Raw genomic sequence first — 22,638 nt, forward strand, 5'->3', positions numbered from 1 at the left:
CATAGCATCCATGCCCTCAAGAATGTTTTTAATACTGTCTTCTTTTTCTGCCAGCTTATTGTGTGTAGCAAATATTTTTAAGTTATGCAGTTGACATCATTGCTGAATTCCACTGGGAAGCATAAAAACAGTGTGGTAGTCTCCTTTGTGTTGTGGATGAACAAAAGAAGTTTGAACAGCCATTATTTTTACTACATTTTGGCATATTACTACTATCTAGGAAGATTTCATTGTATTGAAGTCAGCAGGAGTTAGCGTGTGATGTTACAAGATGATGATATGGCACGAACAGATGAATAAAAGTTAAATCTTCTGGAGGAAAGAGGGAGGAAGAGTTTCTTTGTTCCAAGAAACTGTTACTTTTACTTCCAACAGTCAAGACAGTCTCTTGGAAGCTCGGAGTACCTGTGATTCCCACTGACATAAATTCTTTAGTGTTTTCAGGTTGATAGTATGTTACATGCTCTGTCCTGAGTTGTCAGAGCACTCTRGCGGAGGTAGCGCTTGACACTGTAGAGGCTGTTTACCTTTCCAAACTCCTTGTTAGGATGTATAGTCTGTAGAAATAAGCTGAAAGATTTAGCTGCCGTTAGGTATGAGAATTTAAAGAGAGTCAATAACAGCAGTGTTGTTCACAGTGGGTCCTACAAAGTACAAGCCACAACAGCTGGGTGAAGTAGAGCCTTGAGGGAGTTAAAGGATATGCTGAAGAGCCAAACTGGGCCTGAGGCACTTGCTACCTTATGGCAAGGAAATGTCAGAAAGGCAAGCAAAGAGATTAACCTGAGTAGAAGGAGAAACGGGGGTAGATCTGTGACTGGTGCGTAGACAGAGCTTCAGTAACGTTAACAGGTGAGGTTACACGGAGATAAACTGTGAAGAAAAGAAAGAGGTCAAGAATGTAACTCTGGGGAATGTTACAAAAATGCTTACAAATGTGGAGTATCAGCAATTCAGGAAACAGTGGTTCCCAAATGTGAAAACTACTATCTGAGGAGGCTTCATTTAGTGAGACAGAAAAGTCAGAAGAGAGTGGTACTAATTAATTTCTCTAAGCACTGTAGAAACAAATACAGGGACCTGGCTAATGTCATCAGTACATCAGCAGAATGAAAGGCACTGACAAAACATCAGATTTACAGAGACTTCTGTTCAAGGACCACAAAAAACCTCAGCATTCAGTAAAACCGTCGCTTTGATGCACACTGATTAGACGACCTGTTCAGTACGTAGTTTGACTGTACGTTTCCTGGCGTATTTGAAGTGGATGCTCACATCAGCACAGAGCCGAGTTTGGGAGTCGATATGAACAAGCTGAAAATAATAGATCTTGCAAGCCTTATTATTGGGGAAAAGAGCGTAATTTCAGTATCCATAAAATAGCAGAGGTTTGAAAAGGTTTAACTACGGATTATGAAGTTTCTCCTATTTGCAGAATGTGTATGTTGAAGGTTGCTATCCTGGTGTGTTTTATGTGGTCCTTTTAGCAGGAAAATAGTTGAAAAGGTGGATGATAAACCAGTTTCCCTTTCTTTGTAGCCAGTTCATTTAATTTCTAGCTTACCCATACATAATAAATCACAATGTGAAACTTCCCAAATTAATGTTTTTTTCTGAATTAATGTTGTTTGCTGAGTACTGTGCTTGTATAGAACGTTATTATTGTTATTTTGCTATTACCCCAAACAAGTAACAAATCAAAGAAGCAAAACCAAACAAAATTCCACTTTTCTTTTCAACAGTTTCTATTCATCCATTGCTTAAAAAACAGGATTTGTAACTGTTCAGCCATCCCTCTTCCCATGAATTAAGGCAAGAGGAACTTAAGTGTTCCACTTTAAAATGCTTTATTGCCATTGCTGCATGGCTGTAGGAGTAGCGTAATGGCAAAATCCTGTGCGGGACATTTTCTCAGTTCCTCCCTGCATTCCTCAACAGTCCATTTCTCAGCTACACCCTTTCCCTTCAGACAGTTAATTTTTTGCACTAAGGAGAGAAAAATAGTCCACAGCTGAATATCTTTTGAAAATATGAAGGTGGTTCTTCCTGTTAGCATTGCTGACACTGTTAAGAAAATAAAGCCATTACAGGAGATAATATCCCCAAAACTCTGTACTATAGTAAGAATAGCAGTGCACTGGATGCTATAGGCACTGAAATAGGCTGGACAGAAGTGAGAAGACAGGTAAAATTTCAAATTCGTAATGCAGAGCAGTAGATGGTAATTCTCAGCTAGCGTAGTGTTTGGAATTAATATGCCTAATTTAGTGACAGTATTGACAGTTATATCTAGAATGCCATCCTGCTGTCATGAAAATCAATATTACAATAGAAGAATATCAAGTAAGCATATTATTTCTGTGGTAAGTTTATGTTTGTGATATTTCTCTCCTCTAGGATGTAGAGGAAGAAGCAACAGTTTTACGCTGTTTTGATGACCATTTTGATTTTGAGTTCCCATGTGCTGCCAAATCCGGTGCAGAAAAGCTTTCCATACATATTTATAGGTAGAATTCAAGAAAACATTGGTATTGGGGTTGTTATTATTATTTTAAATAAAATATGCTATCTCCTCTAAATTTGGGTATAAAACCTGACAGAATTTGTTTTTCCTGAGCTTTTTTGTTCTTCATAGTTTTCTGAGAAACTGTCCACTCACTCAGAAAGGGAAGCTGAATTTGGCTGTGCTTTCAAGGGTACATGTTTAAAGTTAGCTGTGCAAATCCTGCAGGCAGTTACCATTTACTGAGAAAACTCTTTGCAAAAGCAAAGAACCTTTTTCACTTGCCAGATAATATCAAGACCATGAACACATGGAAGCATTCTACCTAATCTGTAGCATATTGAACCTCTTGGTGTACAGAACTGTATCTATAAAGAGTTATTCATCTAATTTTGTGCTTATGGCAAAAAGTTTGTTTTAATTTGGCTGGGATTTAAAAGTGTGAGTAAATGGGTAATTAATAATTCTAAAACTGCTGCATGGCTAAGCCTGGCTGTCAAAGATGTAAAACAGTAAATAAAAAAAAGTTTGATTTCAAATTTGTTGTCTTTCCAGGCAAATTATTTTTGTGTCTTAAAATGACATTTAGGAAGCAATTCATAAAACATGCATTTTTAAGAAAATGTTTTGTCATTTCTAGATTTTCTCAATTCCAAAAGGCTAGGTATGTTGCAACAAACTCGGATCAACATGGGAAGGCATTGTGCTTGTTGTTATATTTATTTTGTAAGCTAACATTGTGTTTGAATATATTAATTCCCTTTACATTTAAATAGGACTTATAAAAATTTTCTGTTTAAGTTAAAATATAAGCCCCTGCAAACTAAGGCTGATTTTAGCACAGAAGAGCAAGATGGCTCGTGTAATTCAAGGATTTGCAAGATCTCACCTTATATAGTGAGGCCATTTGTGTTTTCTTCACTGGACAAGCAATGCACTGTGTTGTTGCATCAGTGTGATTGGCATTTCAGACTTCAGCAGAGCTTGGTATTTATTTGTTCTTTTAAAACCGTAGGATTTTAAATAGCAAGAAGTGAATGAAATCATTAAATGTTAAAAATTTGTTAACTTCAAGGCTTCACTGACACCTTTTCTGTTTCTGGAAATATTCATTTCCTGCTGTTACTCCAATTAATTTATTATTATTTGATATCTTTGACTTACGGAACAGTGAAAGATAAAAGTGTGAGAATCTGACAGATCCTTCTTTGTTGAAGTAAAGGCTGCAAGTGAACTCGGATATTGCTGTTTTGGGTAGTTGCTGCTATTGGCACCATCAATAAGTTATTTTTAACCACTGATCTGCTGACACAGTTGGCTTAATTTAAATAAGCATTAATAAATGACACAATGCACAGGCATGCTGCATATCTTGAATGTGTTTTGATGGCCAAGGGTCAAAAGACAAAAACATCGTGTTAGCTGTACGCAGAAGGAAGCTACTGGGTGGGCTGGGTGTGATTAAATGATGAAACTCATCTTCTATCTAGATATTGCTACATCATGTCCAAATTCAGTAAAGTACTTCAGAGGGGAAAAGTTTGCTTTCCAAGTAAATTAGATCACACCAAGCACTAGTTATTTAAAGGAAAAATGGTTCCAGAAAGTTTATGCCTCCAATAAAGTCCTTAATTCATTCACATCTAACTGATGCATTTGGACACTGTGCTGTGCTAACTAAATCAGCACAGCTTCAGGAACAAAATGTGAGCATTTCCAGCAAATGTACTTAAAAATAAGTCCAGCAATTAAAAAAAAAAATGTTGCCTTCTTCCTTGCTATAAGAAATTAAGTCTGCTTAAATGAGAAAGCTGGTGACCAGGCAAGAATATATTGTATGATTTATCTATAGTACAAACACCAGGATTAGCAAGGCTGAGGAAATGCTAACGTCTACTAGCACAGGTGGATTTTCAGTGTCTTTAAGAGCTTCAGATCATGAATATCCCTCTGGAAAGAGTACTGTGATCTACTATTAATACATTGCCCTACCCCATCTGTATCTTTATTTTTCGTACTTTCGCAGTGGCAAAGAGCTGGCTGTGGTAGGGAAAAGGGTAGACAAAACAAACATGAAAGCAAAGAGGAAAAGGATGCTTTCTTCTGCATTTTACATAATGCTTTACCAGCTACTTCATTTAATAGTGCAGGCAAGCTAACAGGAAAACTGACTGAAAATGAAAAACAGGATAACAGCTAAAATTGTTCATTCATTTGGTACCTAAAGGCTTTAAATGCACATGTAAAACATCAGAAAAAATGATGAAAAATATTTTTCCTAAATGCTTTTAAAGTATAATAATCCTAAATAGGTTTCTTAATCAAAATAGAGGAAGGCATGAAATAAAAGTGTATCTTTTAAAAAGGCAGTGTATTGCTTTAACATTATAATTGCAATTCCATATTTAATTGTAATCTGAGAAGAGAAAATGATAGCAAATTGACCTCAACACAGAAGGAATTGTTTGGAAGCTCTGTGACCTCTTTTTCTATAACTCATAAAGGACTTTCTCTTTATTTCTGTTTCATACTGTGGACAACTAGCAGAAGCTGTTGATTTTTACCTCTTCTGTGAAAGGGTGAACTGTTTGACAAGAAAAATTACTAAAAATCTTTCTCACAAAAGAGCTTCTGCAGTTTTTGGAACAAAACTTCCAAGCCTCCATTCCCCTATGAGTATTTAAAAGCATGTTAAATTTTGTTGTGAAGGAATTACTACAGATGTTTAGTTCTGAGCCCTCTGATAGCTATAGATTAACTAAACTTTTAAAAGAGTAGTAGGTAGGGCTATTGAGAAACTAAATATCCAGGTATAAATAAATTATGTATGTATGTATGTATGTATATGAAAGCTATGTTAGTCTGAAGCCTGTTCCCCCTTTCTTTTTGTACAGAGAGTTTCACTGTCTGCTTTAGCACTTGTTATTTCACAGAGTACTCTTAGATGCTCTGTATTATTTTAACTGCCCATTAGCACTTATATATTGAGTCATGTGATAGTTTTGTGTAAAAACCTACAGAAATACAGGATGTTTTATGTATAAACAAATGAGAGTGGGGAGAAAACACAATTTGAAGTGGAAATAGCACATATTAAAATACAACCGGAAATTACTGAAAGTAAGCTGTAAAGCAAGAATCACAAATATATTTTCTAAGAGCATTTAATGAAAGTCCATTGAAAGTCCAGCCTGAAAAATATCTGTGAAATTCTAGTCCTTCCTATTACTTCAGTAAATACAGTCTATGCAGATTGTTTGCAGTACAACTTATCCTGTTTGAATAGCACATATTTTCTATTGACTTCAGTAGTTTGATTTTTGTCCAGAAAGAATATCCTGCAAGAATTATCACATATAGTTAAGGTGGGTATTAGGGTAGTCCATATGTATGGATAGAGGTGCTTTCAAAATAAGAATCTGCATATGTTGATGACCATACGTAAGGAACAACCTGAGGGCAAAGGATACCAAGAGTAAGCAGTATAAATTTGACTTAAATGAACTTCTTAAATCTTTAAAACCATGTAAGTCGTAAGTCAGTACATGAAAAATTTAGAGCTTATTTGAAATGGAATAATACATGTATGAAGGATGAAGTCATATTAATGCTGTTATTGCCATATCATATGGTGGTGGTGAATTGGAGAAATGTGCTGGGGCTTGTTCTGGTTATTTTTAAGAATAATTTCAAAGATACAGATGCTTATCTATCAAAAGAGCTGTGATGAGATTTTGTATTTTATGTCAAATAATCTTCTTTTTTGTCTTTGTAGATGTTGATGAATGCCAAGCAATCCCAGGAGTCTGCCAAGGAGGAAATTGTGTTAATACAGTTGGTTCTTATGAGTGCAAGTGTCCTGCTGGTCACAGACAGAATGAAGCAACTCAGAAATGTGATGGTAAGTGAACATCATTAGAACACTTATACAGAATATGATCAAGTAAAGCATCACTCAGTAGTATTTTAGAGTCATCATTAAAGCTCTTTGGTTATGAAAGAAAAAATTCTACACAGTTGCAATGTCTGATCTGGATAGCCATAACAACAATGTTCTGTGCTTTGTGTTTCTTCGTGTTCATCATCTGTTTCTATTTTGTTGTTCATACTTTGCATTAGAGATTTTTCTATCTGACTTGTCAGAGTGGGTAAAGACAATGTTTATCCTGTTTCTAAATTTAAAAGTATAGATAAAGTGAATCTGCAAACAGCATATTACAGTAACTGGGCTGTTAGGATTTTATTTTTTCAAAAATGTCCAAAATATTCTAATATGGATAGATATTGTCAGCCTACTGACCACAGTATGAAAAGCAAACATGGCTGATTTGGTAACAGGTTTAAGAAACTACTGCTATGTACAATTTGTGTTGAAGAAGAGCTTGGGTAAATAAAAAGTACCTAGCAAATGTCCTTTTTTGAGATACAAGCAAGGGTTTGTGCTTTATTTTACAGATCAAATCGAGACTGAAACACTACAAATAGGGCAGGTTTATTCAGTAAATATATTGGTTTAACTAACAGCAGAAATCCTGTGTAGTTTAAAGCAATGTAACAGAAAAATGGTGAGTTCTTGTGGTTTTGATGAAGACTTCACTGTTTATAATTTGAGCTGTTCATCTGAGAGATACTGCTGTAGTATGCATAGGTTAGATATTTATGGCTAAGAAATTAACAAGAATTATGTATTACCTTTTGATGTACATCTTTGTTTCATGATTTGAGTCAACTTGCCATACCTTCAAAAGAAACTAGAACTGTGGAAGCTTATCCAAGCCAATCAGTGAAGATCCTTCATATTTAAATTACATAGGTAAGAAGACTGCTTGTTCAGGGCTTTGGCTTGTGGGTAGGCAGCAATTTAAATATGCTACCAAATTGTATTATACTTGGATTCAGTTTCAAACAAACATGTGGTTTGTAGCTTATTTCTGAAGTTGCCTCAGAGTTTTCTTTAGTTTTGCCTACAATGCAGACTTTGTTATGTTTTAGGGGAAGCATGTGCATGTCCTCTTCTAAAAACTCGTCAAGAAACTGTTCACAAAAAACAGAGCTGCTGTCGTAGAAGTAGAGCTGTGAACGCTTTTCTTATCATGGTTGAGGAGGAACAGAAGCAGCTTGTGTGCGTGCCTGTGCGTGGGCACGTATATTTGGGCAGGAGTGTGCTGATAGATGTCAAGCATATGCACAAAGGTTGAGGGCACTGCAACCAGGGTACACAGGGTGCAAGAGGGATGCAACAGGGTACGTGCAGGTCCATTTGAACCATTTTAGAAGTCAGGGAATACCAGGAGACTTTCTGAGACTCTGGGAGAATCTCTCCTACCTTGAAGACCTGTGTAGAGCAGTAGAACAATATGACCCCATCTCCATAACTTTTTGTACAGCCTAGGGAGAAACCAGAAGGTACCAAGTAGGAGGAGGAATCCTCCAAAAGAAGATGCCTAAAATGGGAAGCTGTAATTAGACCCACTTCCATTGGTAGAATTAGATCCAAGATATTTTACCAACCTGGTGCTAAATGACAACCTGTAAGGAAAAGGGCTAAACATAGACTGGACAGCACATCTTAGAAAAATCTTTCATTTTTCTGTGGCAGACAGAATGGGAATGGAATGATAGGTAAGATGTAATGGGATTTTTCTTGCCAGGGAACAGAACAGGAATAAGTACCTGGGTAGGATACAAGAGATTTGTAGGCCCTCCCTGAGGCATCAGCATACAGGAAGGAGAACTGTATTTAAAGAAAAAGGAGGAGGAAAGGGGACTTTATTTTCCCCTCACAATCCCTTCTTTGGTATTGTGTGTGCTGGGAAAAGCAGAAAGGAGGTAACTGAGACAGTCTCAGCTGCTGTTGCTGGTTCCAGAAAAGAACATGATGCTTATGAGCCTGTGACTCTTGACTTGGTTTCTTTCTCCTCTCCATCTATGTGGAAAGAAGTCAAAGGACCAAGCATCCCTTTCCATCCTTCTCTAACTGCTAAAACCTCAGCTGGTGGTTAGTTGCCTGCACCTGGGTTACTGGCTCTTTAAATTCACAACTTCCTTTTTGTTTCCTTGTTGTGGGGTAGTGGCAGGGGTAGCAGCTGCCATTTCTGTGTCTGCATATCACTTGCCATCCATGAGATGTTTAACTCTAGGAGAACTGGTGAAGCTTGCAGGGTAGAAAATAGAGAAGCCCTGAACTGTGATTACCACTCTTATGTGGTAATTGGAAGCCAGGTGAGGGGAAAGGATAAGAACCACTGCTTTTGAGAAGCTGTTGCCTGCTGTTCAGCTGCAGGGTCTCTTCAGTGCCATCAGTTGGTAGATGCTCCTGTTTCATGTGGTCAGGGCAGGGTTGATATTTTATATCAACACATGGAAGAACTCTGTCAAGGCTGGAGCTGAGGTAGAGCAACTTGTCATGGCAAATTCTCCTTCTTTTCAAGGTGGATTGTCAAAAGTTTCCCAATATTTTTCTTTTAAGTCAATGTTCTCATTGCTCAGGATGTTGTAGAACATATTTAGAGGAAACATTAGTAATAGCTGAATCAGAACACAAAGTAGTAATAATCCAACACTTGTTTCTATATACTTTTTTTCTGATAATGGGCTCTAATCATTTGGAAAGGTAAATTGGCAATTATTTTTAACTATTACGTGTGACTTAGTTTTATGGCTTTAAAGATTTATAACAATATGTCTGCACAGGCACTACATATTAGTTCAGACATGGTGCTGTACTGATGTGGATATGCAACTTACAGACCAGAACTAAGTTGTATCCCACCAGCTCAAAGCACAGGCAGAGTGACCTTAGGTGCTATCTATATCCACCTTAAATCTGTCATGTATCTGACATAATTCATTTAGTTAGTATCTTAATGCTATCATTAGCTCCTAAGCAATTCACTTCTGTAACAGTGGCTACACAGCATTTAGCAAGTGAATAAACATCCACTGCTTGATATTTTCTTTGCATAACTGGCTGTTTTTACCATCATTTTTGTGTTATATGGAATATTCAACTACAAATCCTGTTATTGAGGTTTTGAAAAATTCTGGCAGTACAGTTTATCTTTCAGTATAATTCAAGCCTAGGTTTGATGAATATCAGAACATAAACTCCACAAAACTCCAAAACATTTGCTTGTAATCATACCACCAAAGGTAAACAACTATGGGGAGGGAGCGTGGGAGGGAGGGAAGCAAGTACTGAATATTTTCTAAAGCGCAACTGTGATGTCTCACTCAAAAGAGTGGATTTAAAATTATTAGAACAAACTATAATCAACTCTTCATTTCAAAGTGGAAGCAAAGACAGCTGTAATTGCTAACAAATTTGTAGTGTATTTGATTGTGTTGACAATGTATACCTTAGAAATATATGTTTTGTTGTTGTTACTTATCTTGGCTCCATGTTTTCATTGGAATGCTTTTCATTGGAAGGCTTTTATTCAAACTGGAATTCTTTGAATTGCAGTTGTTAATTTTGGCAGTGCGCGCTCAGTTTCAGAATGCTTAGAACTTTTTATAGTATTACTTTAATGATGTTACAGAGCACCTTTTACCTTTTGTGATGAATACTTACTTATCATGGTTCGTTAGAAGTGGACTTACTTTTTTGAGTCTCTCAGTCATGGTACATGCATTTTTATTCCATGAAACTTGTACGGCAGGAGAAGGCAAGGCAAGTGCTGCAGCGTTAGTTCCAAAAATATATATATTTCTAATATGATAAAGATAGCATCAGAGCAATGACAGCACAGATATCTGTTATGATGTACTTACCTGTTCTCAAATCAATAAATGAAATGCCTGTTCAGATGATGTTTGTAATTTACCTATGGGAGCGCTCATGTTTTTTTGCTGTTAACCCTAGAAGAGCTCCATAGGAAGGAGATCTGTTGCCTCCTCCTTCCGGGCAGGGGTGGAGTTAAATACATCAAATAGATGTATTCATGGAGGTCCAAAAAATGTAGGTCTTCCATGATGCTTGTGAGGTCCAGACACTGTTCTAAAGCAGTAACTCTAATATGGTATGTCAGCTGGATCTTAAATTTATTGTGCTAAAAAAATTTCATCAGCAAAATAAATCAATATTAGAATAAATAATACATCCAAATATTGAATATTTCCCAAAGATGGTAAGTTTTTAACAAGATTTATTGATCTGAAAAACTCATATCCTTCTTATTTTCTGTTGTTCTGCCTGGTAGAGTGAGCGAGTGCTCCTGTTAATCTGCGAAGGTGTCCCTATTCTTTCTGTCTCCTCCCAAGGAGAGTTTCAGAGCTCAGAAATAGACTGGGAAGTAAAAACTGCCATTACATTAGGTGCAACTAAACCAGAGTTTACAAACACCCATTTTCATCATCTGAACTCAAAAACCAGAACAAAGTTCATCTCCCTTCATTTGCAGATACAATATTATGATGAAACTATGACATCATTGGAATAAATGAGATGTGGAGATGACTGGCATGTATGGCTGGAGTTCTGTGATGGGCTGATATGGGTTCTTTAGCAAAGACAGGCAGGGAAGAGGAGGAGGAGGGGGTTGCCTTTTACTCAAAAGAGCAGGTTGAATGCAGAGTTTTTCTACGAAACAGGTGGGAGGCTGGTTGAGAGCTTGTGCATCAGGATCAGAGAGGAGGCAAAGAAAGGGTAATGTTGCAGTGAGAGTTTGCTGTAGACCACCTGATCAGGATGAGAAAGCAGGTGAACTTTTAGCAATTCTAGATCACAGTTGCTTGTTCTTATGGGAGACTAACCTCTGTGAAGTCTGTTGGAATGACAACATGGTGGGACATGAGCAATTGGGAGTTTTTTGGATGGTGTTGGGGCCAACTTCTTGATGCAGATACTAGATGGCTCTAGCAGGGGTGACAGTCTCCTGGAGCTGCTACTCAACAAACAAGAAAGAACTGGTTGAGGATGTGATATGGCAGCCTTGACTGTAGTGACCATGAAATAATGGAGCTCAAGATCCTGAGGGGAGTGACGAAGGAGAGTAGCAGAGTACAGACCCAGGACTTGGGAGAGCAGACCTTGACATATTCAGGGAACTTGGAGTTGAGATCCTGTGGGAAGCAGCTCTGAAGGGCAAAGAAACTGAAGAGAGCTGGCAGTTCTTTAAGAACAACCTCCTCTAGGCACAAGAGTGCTCCATCCCAACACTCATGAAAATGAGCAGACTTATCAGGAGATCAGCCTGGCTAAAGAGGGAACTCATGACTAAACTCCAATGCAGAAATGTGTATTGGAGGTGGAAACAGGAACAGACTACTAAGGAGGAAATTAGAAACACACAGGGACGGTGTTAGAAAAGCCAAAGCTCAACTAATTTGGAGCTGGTAAGGAGCATCAGGGGTATCAAGAACAGCTTCTCCTGCTGCAGTAGCAGTAACAAGAGTGAACAAGGAAAAAGTGGGCCCACTTCTGAATGTGGGGTGGGTGATTTAGTGGCAGTGGACGCAGATAAGGCTTGAGGTATTCATTACCTTCTTTGCCTCAGTCTTCACTGATGATCTTCCATGCCTTTGTGCCTATAGACAGGGGTCAAGAAGGAGAGGAGCTACCAGTGGTAGCAGAGGATTGAGTCAGAGATCTCGTGTGAGAACTTGACCCATACAAGTCTTTGGGACCAGACAAGCTGCATCTGAGGGTGCTGAGAGTGCTCTCTAATATCATTGTGAGGCTGCTGTCTATCACCTTTGAAAGGTCATGAAGATTGGGGGAGGTCCCTGGTATCTGGAGAAAGGCAAACATTGCATCCTTTTTCAAAAAGTGCAAGAAGGATGATCTGGAGAACATCAGGCTTCTTAGGCCCACTTGAAGTCCCTGAGAAAATCATGGAGCAAGTTCTCCTGGAAGCCATTTTTGATCAGGTGAAGGAGAAGAAAGAGGTGCCTGGGAGTAGCCAGCATGGTTGTATCATGGGTAAATCATGTCTGACCAGCCTGGTTGCCTTTTATGATGAAACCTAATTGCCTTCTATGATGAAAGCACAGATGTCATCAGCATTGACTTTAAGAGGCTTTTGATGTGGTCTCCCACAGCATCCTTGTGTGCGAGCTGGGATGTTATAGTCTAGATGCATGGACTGCTAGAAGGATGAAAAACTGGCTGGATTGTCAGGCTTGAAGGCTAGTGATTAAGGGTTTGTACTCTTCCTAGAGGTTACTAGCAGAGTTTCTCAAGGGTCTGTCCCTGGATCTAGCCTGTTTTAACATCTTTATTAATGACCTGGAGGGAGGAGGTAGAATGCACTCTCATCAGTTTTGCCAATGATGCCAAACTGTGCATGGGGAAACAGTCAATATGCTCTTGAGCAGGCTGCTGTTGAGAGGGACCTGGGCAGGCTGGAGAAATGGGATGATGGGAACCTCAAGGAGTTCAGCTGGACAAATGCCAGGTCTCGCATCTGGGACAGTCTGACCCGCTGCAGTGGGATGCTAGGCTGGTGAAAGTGATTATTCCCCTTTGCTCAGCACTCATTTGACCACGTCTGGAATGCAGCAGCAAGTTTGGGGCCCCCAGTAGGAGAAAGATGTTGATAAACTGGAGCAAATTCAGTGCAGGGCCACCAAGATGGTCAGTGGGCTGGAGCACTTGCCCTGTGAGGAGAGCCTGAGGGAACAGGTTTGTTCAGTTGGACAAAGAGATGGCTTTCGGGAGTCCTAACAGCAGCTTTCCAGTCCTCACAAGAAGGTTATCGAGAAGATGGAGCCAGGCTCTTCTCAGTGGTGCATGGTAGGAGGAATGAAACAAGGGGCATAAGTTGAAACCAGAAAGCTTTTGACTGGATATAAGGAAAAAAATGCAGGATATCAATAATTAAGCAGTGAAATAGGTCACCTAGAAAGGCTATGGAGGTTTTCAAGACCTGAACAGACAAAGCCCTAAGCAACTTGATCTGAATTCAGCATTGACCCTACTTTAAGCAGGATCTTTGGCTAGAGGGCCTCCTGAGCGTCCCTTCCAAACTTTCTGATTTTGTGTTTTATTTACTTTTTTTGATACTGCACTTGAGAATAGAATTCACTTAAGGCACCTGATTGTCAGCTGAATTGTCCAAGATAGGTTGTATGCTAATGCTTGAGGTTATATTGTTAAAGATATTTATTATTTTTCTTTCTTTTTGCATGATATGTATAATAGAAATGAAGATGAACTTACCAACTGTGAGTTCAGCCTTTGAGGACTATGGGTTTGGACTCAGAAGGATTATGTAGTAGTAAGCTTCTGGAATTGATTCAGATAAGATCCAAATAGTAAGGACAACCATGTTGTACTCTTCTCCTCCCAAAGTTAGGAAACTAAAATAATATGTTCACAGAAAATAATAATTCAAAAGTTCTCAGTTGAAAATACATTTAAAGTAACTTTTTTCCAAAAGAGAATAAATTAAAACCATCCATTCTCAACATATAAAACATTTAAAAACAGATTAGATAATTTTTGTTTGTTTAATCTTTTTAAAATACAAATTTGGGGGGTTTTGCTCTTTTTTTTTTTTAATGATGTTTTAGAGAGGCAGGTTTTTCAGCCTAGTTTGGTCTAATTTGGCTTGGTGTTGGCATATTATTAGTTACTCTGGATGGCACTGTATACCAGTAATTGCATGTGTTTATATTGGCTGGTCGTAGATCAGAATTCTGTACACGTTACGTTTCTGCCTGGCATCAGCTGGAGTGTTTTGATGCCAGAAGGAGAACCTGCTCAACAGTACGTCTCCTTCTAGAAAGGGTAATTAAAGCATTCTTTGCATTCTACTTTCTTAACCCATCTGAAGCTCTGCTTAACTGTTAAAAATGATATTCAACAGTTCTCCCTGAGAGCATCCACAGGGGAAGGCAAATATACCTTTAACACGTATCTGGTTAAAAATTTGTGGTGCTTAAGGGACAGTACATGGTAGAAGTGAAACATCATCTGTAGTCTGAAACATTTGCTGTTATTTCATAGTTGGGTAATCAGTGGTGTTTGAGTTCCTGCTTGGCTGGCGTCTTACTGCAGAACAGGTCATGTGCCTTGGCTTTATTCCATGTAAGCCCCTGTCACTTTACTCTGTGGCAGAAGTTAGGTACTAATTAGTCCCCGGGCACAGCTTCCCCACAGAGGATTATGTAAGGGAAGAAAAAAAAAAAAAACCCACAGTACCCAAGTTGTACTATTTTTTCCATAACACTAGTGAAACTGTTACTTCTCCATTTCCCAGTGCTTCACAGCCAAGATGGTAATGCCAGGATAATACCATGTTAATACCAGGGAAATGCCATGCTTAGATACTTCCAGGAATGCTGCGGCAGAGAGTAAAAGCCAAGCCATAGTTCTGTTTGGTCTTTTTTTTTTTTTTTTTAAGGCTTTGCTAGTTTGTAATCTCTCAGTGTGAGATTTATAGGATAAAACAGTACCCAGTCCTTCAAATGATTACACTTTAAATTAGTGAGACTGGTAAAGTGAGCGTTGTTACTCGCAGGTTTTGTATATGTGGTTTGGGCCTTTGGAAAAGATTCCAAGAATTGGTCTGCTGTGAGTTGGAACCTGTATACAGAAAACTGATTTAATAGAAACTTCATTGTTTTAATGATGATTTTGGTGTAAAATACTATACAGAACTGATTTTACTACTGAGTAGCCTGCCCACTCCTTTCCTTTCCATAAGTATGGAAAACAAGATCGAATACGATTTGCTGGTTACAAAGGACAAAATCCAAGCTGGAGCCAGTAACCAGGCAAGGCTTCAGTTTTTAGAGGGAGAGATTGGAATCTTACATTGACTCTGCAGGCCTTTTCTGTTTAACAGTAAGTCTTCTACCTAGTAGGGATGGATTTCAGACTCCCTGCTATAGCCTTTGGCCTTAAACATCCAGATGTACTTTTGTGGGTTAGGTTTTTTCTCTTTTTTTTTTTTTCCTCCTGGAAACAATAACTAGAATGAGTAGGAATGTTCATGTCATGCTTTTTGTGCCATAATGGATATTGTTAGGACTACGCCAAGCAATAAGTAATTATTGTTTTGCTAGGCTATTTGCTTGCATTATATTTCCATGTTTCAGTAGAGATCAGTAAAGAGATGTACTCTGCTTACCAGATAAATTTTGAGCCTCAGATTACAGTTTACTGACACTAGAATTGCAGAAATTAATGGCAATTTTACATCAGTTAAAAATGTTTAAAGGATTTCCAAAGCATGTGAGACCAACTCATGTGTGCAAATATGCATATATGCCCTCATAGGTAGAAATGTAAGTAGATAGCTTAGGATATTTGGGAAAACATGGCCTATAAAATTAATCCACCTCAGAGTTCTGACGTTATTGCTTTTATTTGTAAGCTTTTCTATATTCCTGATTTATAGACTTCCACAGTATTAAGGACAAGTCTTTCCACTACTGGGCAAGTCAGGGAAGGATCCAAGGAACAGACACAGAATGAAACTTTTGGAAAAGGCTGTGACTGGGCTTGTGCCAGATTCCAAATCTCCCAAGTGTGAGACTGATGCCTTAATTAGCAAAAATACCCCTTTCTCTCTCCTTTTTGTCCTAGAAGTTTTGATCTACAATATATTGAGTTCTCATTTTCTTTTTAGGAATGGAATACTGCCTATTCTTAGTATGTTGCCTTCCAATATTAATGGCACTTACGTGTGGGGGGTTGCTCAGGGATGGATTTTACATAGAGAAACAGAGAGGAGAATAGGCTTTCCATTGTGCTTGTCTGGTTTACATATGAAGTGGTCTGTTGCTTATTTGTACCTCAGAGATTTAGTAAATGTGTCCTAATTATTCCTCTCAAACTGAAAATATGCCTTAGTCCTTGACTGTTTAGGTATGACACCCTTTGTAGTCAAAGGCGCTTTAGGAGGTGGGGTCCCTCCCATTCTCTCCCATAGAGATGTGGGGCTGTACTACTGATACCAACGGGCTCAGACTCGATGGCACAGGCCAGCTTTCTTTTAATTATCAAAATGTAAAGAATCTTTTAAAAAAAAATACCGTTCTATTTCTTGTTTTCCTCCTTTAATAGAATTTAATTATGCTGCATAAGAGTAATTCAGATTCTCTACTACAAGGTATTAGTATAGACTGAGAACATTTTCAAGGACCACTTTTTCAGAATTCAGAAGTTGAGACCCCCCTTTTCTGGTAGTTTTAATTCAGTTATTCATAAAATCCTGCTTACTGTTGCACTAAAAATCATGAATGCTGGCTGACAAGTAGCCAGGCTAGGTTTTTTGGCAGACAGTTCATCTGTTAATACTCACACCTGCAAAATTTATTCCACACATTTAAAACTAGTTCACGCACTGAATGTGACCAGCTTTCCCATCTGAGGTGCGACATTGGATCTTTGGAGCCTTTTCCCCAAGACTCTTAATTTGCCTATTTTGGAGGGGGGAGGGGAGGAAATTGAGTAATTTTTTCAATCAGCTGTCCTAAAAATAGCTCTTTCTGAGGTAAAGTCTCAGAATTTCCAGGCAGAGTTGACAAAGATCTTGTTAAAAGAATTGCACATGCAAGAACCAGGGAGGGGGAAAGAGACAGAGGTTTAGCTCAAAAAAATAGCGAAACAAAAAATCCACTAACTTGATATTGCTCCAGTAAATAGGAAGATTATTCTTTCACAAGGGTTCTCCATATTAATTGGTTACAAAAATGTTTTCCTCATCAAAAGGAGAAGACTGTAGGATCGGTCTTTTAGTCTGATTAACTGCCCAGATTTCGAGAAGTTACTTCCTCTGTTTCCAGCTCCCTGTTGTTCTTGGACAGTATTTGCAGGAGAAAGCCCTAGACTGCGTTAAACTTCTGTGCCCGTAGCCAGGTGAGAGGGATGACCTATGTTCGGCAGCTCTGCAGAAGTGGCAACCACCTCCTTCCTAGGTCTTTCACTTGCCAGTGCTACGGACTCTGCCTGCTCATTACCTAAATGGACTTTGTACTCCATGACCAACTAGTTTGGGTTTCAGTTTCCTTTGATAGAAGATCAAGTGCTGTGTTCTTGTAATAAAGTTGACTGCCTTTAAAGTAGCAAGTACCTGTGCCAGAGTGAAAATGAATGAGAAACATAGTTTTCAAGAGCCCACTATTTTGAGTAGTCAGATTTTTATAGCCAAATTTTTTGCTATTTGCAAAATATTTTGCTATTCTTTTGTATAAGAGCTGCTGTTGCATCTCAATTAAAAAAATAAAATAAATGTTATTAAAACTGCAAGATTAAGACCCACTCTCTGGGGAGGTAAATGAGTGAAACATTCTTTAAAAATGTGACATGACTAGTTGCTAGCACAGGGATTCTTACTTTTAATTTGCTCGGATATCACTGGTGGCAGTTGCTACCAGCTTTGTGCCATCCCATTCATTCAGGCAGTATTTCCATGCTGGTTGATATCTTTATCAAAGTTTGGGTGTCTCTGAACTTTAGAATTGGTCTTGAATATATTTTTGGAACCAATAAAGTAGTAAGGAAGAAGAGTAGTGTAATATTTTCTTGAGATGGAAGGCATATTTCAAGAGATGGTAGAATAAGGGAGTTTTCTTGCATAAGCATCCAGTGACTCTGCCAACACGAAGGTGTTGCTTTCCAGAAAAAGTAAGCTCTTCCTACAGAATCCTCCTTTACGCCAATTTTCTTGCCTTTCTGACACGATGTTTCAGACTGTGTGTGTGTACAGATGATGATGTTCTTGTTCAAAAGTTATAGCGTGTGAAAAATATGCACTGCATGAAAGATCTCAACAAGGCATGTGCCAGGTTCCGGTTCTGTTTTGATTTACACAGATGGTTTCATTTCATTGGATTAAATCAGATGGTAAGCAGTTCACCACATTATATATATAGTCTTTAATATAGTAAATTAATGCAAGATTTCAGAGAATTCCTGGGGGATTATTTGGTTTTGATTTATACCATCGTTTGGAATTCTGGAATCTCTGCAGCAGTTAGCTGTGAAGTCTTATGTGAAAGCATTATTTGCTTTGCTTTACCAAAAATGATCCTTTCTTTTGTACATACTTTGAAAGTACAGATACCTAGAATAAGGGGAATAGTTATCATCATTTCTTAACTATTTTAATGTAAAATTCAAAACTTTTGGAGTCCTCCAAAATGCTTAAATAATCTTATTAAAAAGATACAATTTTCACCTCCTCTGATTGCTCTTCATGGTGTAAAACAAACAACAAAGGTCACAGGCTACTTACATGTATAAATTACTTTAACAGTTTGAAGCAATGTTAGGTGTAAGACAAATAGTCTTTGCTACAATGACACTCAAAATGACATAAGTTTTCAGTGTGTTTTTTTTTTTTTTAGTGTGTGTTCTACTCATACCTTTGCCTTAATAACAAAATGTACTTTTTCACACAAAGTGGCGTTGTGCAAAACTTAGTTTTCCTTTCCAGGACTTGAATGTCATCTGTAGATTCATATCTAAAGGGAGTTCTTCGTGTGTGGACCTTCCCACTGTGGGGAGTTACCTCTAATATAGTCCCTGTGCATGCCAGATCTTTTTGGCACGCTTCCTTTGTTTTGAGTTTTCAGTGTGGAGAGTGTAGTGGGAGTGGAAGCACAGTATTCATCACATAAAAGACTCCTAAGAAATGGCATGGGCTAAATTTCCCCAGGTAGTCATTCATCTCGAGGGATTTTCTAGAGTAATGGGGCCAAGGAAATGACAGGTCTCTCTAAAAGTGCAATGAATGGTCTGTGGGATCTCAGGATTTCCATGTAGGGAATGGAAAGACCTTCTCAGTGTCATCACAAGAATATTTTTAACATATGCTTTTTCTGATGCCTCTCCTGCATTATTTGCCATGAGACAGATAATCTGGGTTCAAAAAGCTGACTATTTTTTTTTAAACTTTGTTTTGCAGTGTAAAAGAGTCTTAAATTAGTTTTGCACCCAGAAGTTTAGAAACAAATTGAGCCAAAATTATATGTCTATGACTACCTTTGGGATTAAACCATGCAAAACCTATGTTATCATACATTCCAACTGGAAAACATAATTCATCTCAAGCTAGTTGGAAAGTTGGCCCATGCTTTTCTGTGTTTTCTCAGAATTCCTCCCAGGTTAAACCTGGGCCACACTTCACATTTATTGAAAGTCACTCAAAAAGCGAATGTATAGAGGTCACTTAAAAACAAAATTAGGTTCCCAAAATGACTCTAAAAATATTCAGATGTCTAAAGATTGTTACAGCAACTGTTACTGAGTGCCCTAGCAGCCTCTCATTACATACAGCAGCTCATTTATGAACTTGATGACATCTAAGTTTATATATATTTATATGCAAAATGGAGTGTTCAGATGAGACTACCGCTTTCAGTTAGCGGAAACATGGAATGGATTAAAAATAACTGGAAAAAAAGTACAAATAAGACATTTATATCCGTATTTCTGAAGAGACTGGCCAAAATAATCTCTGCAGTCAGAGTGTTACAGGAAGGCCAGAAAGTGGTTAGACCTGATGAGCAAAATTTTTGTGGTCACAGAAGCTCTGAAGAGATGCAGAGCTGTCATGCTTGGCTGCTGTACCATCTCCCTTCATTCAGCTCAAAAGCAGGATGGATATTTTGGTATCACGCTGTAGCTGTTGCATGTTTCCTGGTGATCATGCTCAGTATGTGTCATTCAGAGGAAGTCCCAGACTGCTCTAACGTACTCTGGGGCTTGGAGTGGTATGCAGCTTGAACATGTAAGGAAAGCCTGCACTAGCTGGCAAACTAAATGACTTGCAAATGCTTCATTGACAGCAGCTTCCAATCAACTGCAATGCATTATTAAATCTGAGCTGAATAAAATTTTCATTTCAAAAAAACTCTTCCCTTCTTATTTTTTAAAGCAATGTATGCAAGTGTTTTATAATTATCCAGTTTCTTTTCCTTTTTTGGATAGATATTGATGAATGCAGCATCATCACAGGAATCTGTGAAGGTGGCGAATGTTCCAACACCGTGGGAAGTTATTTCTGCATCTGCCCACGTGGATATGTCACATCCCCAGATGGCTCCCGCTGTATTGGTAAGACTTCCATCTAGTAGGCTTTGAAAGTTCTCAAGATTAATAGGGCAATTTTATAGGCAGCAGCAGAACCTCTGTCCCAGTCGTCTACCATTTCCCCAGGACCTCGTTATGTTCTGACTGCTGGCGTCTCTGCCTCAACTACTTAACATTCATAATATCCTCCTCTGATGGTGGTTGCCACCGCGGAGACCTTTATCTGGCTTGTAGATGCCTATATGTAGGCTGTATTGTAGCCAGCAAATTCCTGCCTTAGATCTGGATTTTTGTAGAAAAGTACTGAGTATCTCTGTTGTATGGGCAAGCATAAGAAATATTAATCACATTTGTTTCTCAAACCTGCATTTGATGGAATCAAAGGCTAAGCTCACTTTGATTCTAAAGGAGCAAATATCTGCCCTTACTTGGTATTTCAAGTTCCATCTCACATAGTTTAAAGAGTGTATAAACTTAAAAGGCATTGAACAGAGTATGCTGCGTTGCTACTAATTTGGATAGAATGGATAATATAACAAAGCAAATACTAAATTTCGGTATACTGCAGCTTTTACAAGATGATTTATTTAAAGCCAGTTTCTACCTTATAAAAAGAGCTGTGTGCTTATTTTTACATGCGGTAATGCGTATTATGGATCTTTTCAATATGCTTCTTTCTGCAGCTACATGTGTGATGGCATAAACACTATTGATGAGTTAACTAAAAATACTGTGTGCCTGGTGTAAGAAACCATTAACAATTGTCTTAATAGTGTTTTTTCTAGCCCTCATATGGTTCTTCCTATTTCAGGTTTCTCAAAGCACTTTGTTCTCATGTTATAGAATGGAAAATCTGAATTATAGGTAACTAATATGACTTGCCAAAAACATCCAGCAAGCTAGAAGCAATACAAGGCTTGCAAGTGATTTCACATGGATAATTTTTTGCACAGTGTGGTCAGTTTTTGTTATCCAGGTTCATTTTAGGAGTACAAAGCTTCAAATATATTGTGGCTGGTCTCAGAGATACTGAGAACCTATCGTTTCCAATATCTTCAAAATTTGTGTGGACTTTGGCACATTTTTCAATACAGTTTCTAAAATTAGCTCACAAAACCATTTGCACACAAATTACATGCCCTAGTCTGCTTAGGGGGGCTAAGGGGAGACCCTAATGTCTCAGAGACTCCTTCCTTTCAATGAACATGTGTGTGAAAGTTCCTGTGCTCTCAAATGTTTACGCTATTGGAATAAAATTTGTTTGTGTTGCTTAGGAAGAAAAGGCAGAATGAAATCCTTATTAATATGAATTACTTTCTTCTTCCCAGTTTAAGACAAATATTTGCTTTTAATCAAAATACTAAGATATGCTTAGTTATTGTAATTAGTCTTATGGCTTTCTAAATTTGTTGAGGTTTTTCTCCTAGTCAGCACTCAGGAGTATGACAGTAGACGTAGGATGTGCCCTTGGAGGAACTAGGATATGATAAATACTGGCATGTTTATAAAGAATAATTTTCACATTGCACCAATAAAAATTTGATTGTACATTCAGTCTACCCTTTGCACACATATGGTTCCTACTGAGACTTATCAGAGCTGAAGGCATATTCAAAGGGAAATATGAGTGGGCTGAATTCTTTCTGCCTTATTAAAATTCCGCGTTCCTTCTTTTAGTTGTGAAAATTACCAAGTTAACATACTATCCCTTATAGTCTCTCTCTATGGATGATAGTTAGCCACTTGCAAGCACTTACTAGAGCTCATACCAATACTGAAAATATTCTGCTAGGATTAGGTTTTTAAGAGAAGACTGGATGCCATTTCTTCAGTCAGGTGCAGGTACACTAAGGAAAAATTCATTGAATGAGAAAGTTACTGATGCTCATGTTATGTTAAATGTCTCAATTTTTGTTGTAGTAGGCTTTTTATGTATTTGTATCTAGCTTCTGTTTGTATGTATTTGTATCTTTTGTATCAACCCTATTTCCCATTAGCTTGAGCAGTTTCAAGACGTTATGTGTATTGCTAATACACCAAGGATATGACTTGAGGGAAGCCATTGAGCTGTCTGCAGCTCAGCTGCTTACCTGTGCAGAAGGGGGATCAGTGTTTTTTGCCTCAGCTCTGTCCTAAGAAGGTGGCTTGA

General features: G+C 38.1%; 1 protein-coding gene across 4 annotated transcripts in view; it reads left to right on the plus strand.

Moving 5' to 3' along the window:
• The window catches only part of FBN2 (fibrillin 2), a 179,823-nt gene that overhangs the window by 41,538 nt on the left and 115,647 nt on the right, over positions 1-22,638 (plus strand). For all 4 annotated transcript variants that reach the window (XM_026056959.1, XM_026056961.1, XM_026056960.1 and 1 more), the window contains 2 exons: positions 6,279-6,404; positions 20,388-20,513. In XM_026056959.1, the coding sequence (XP_025912744.1) occupies positions 6,279-6,404; positions 20,388-20,513 (252 nt within the window). The remainder of the gene's footprint in view (positions 1-6,278; positions 6,405-20,387; positions 20,514-22,638) is intronic.

Source organism: Apteryx rowi, unplaced genomic scaffold, assembly GCF_003343035.1.
Source record: "Apteryx rowi isolate R43461 unplaced genomic scaffold, aptRow1 scaffold_135, whole genome shotgun sequence".
Lineage (NCBI taxonomy): Eukaryota > Metazoa > Chordata > Aves > Apterygiformes > Apterygidae > Apteryx > Apteryx rowi.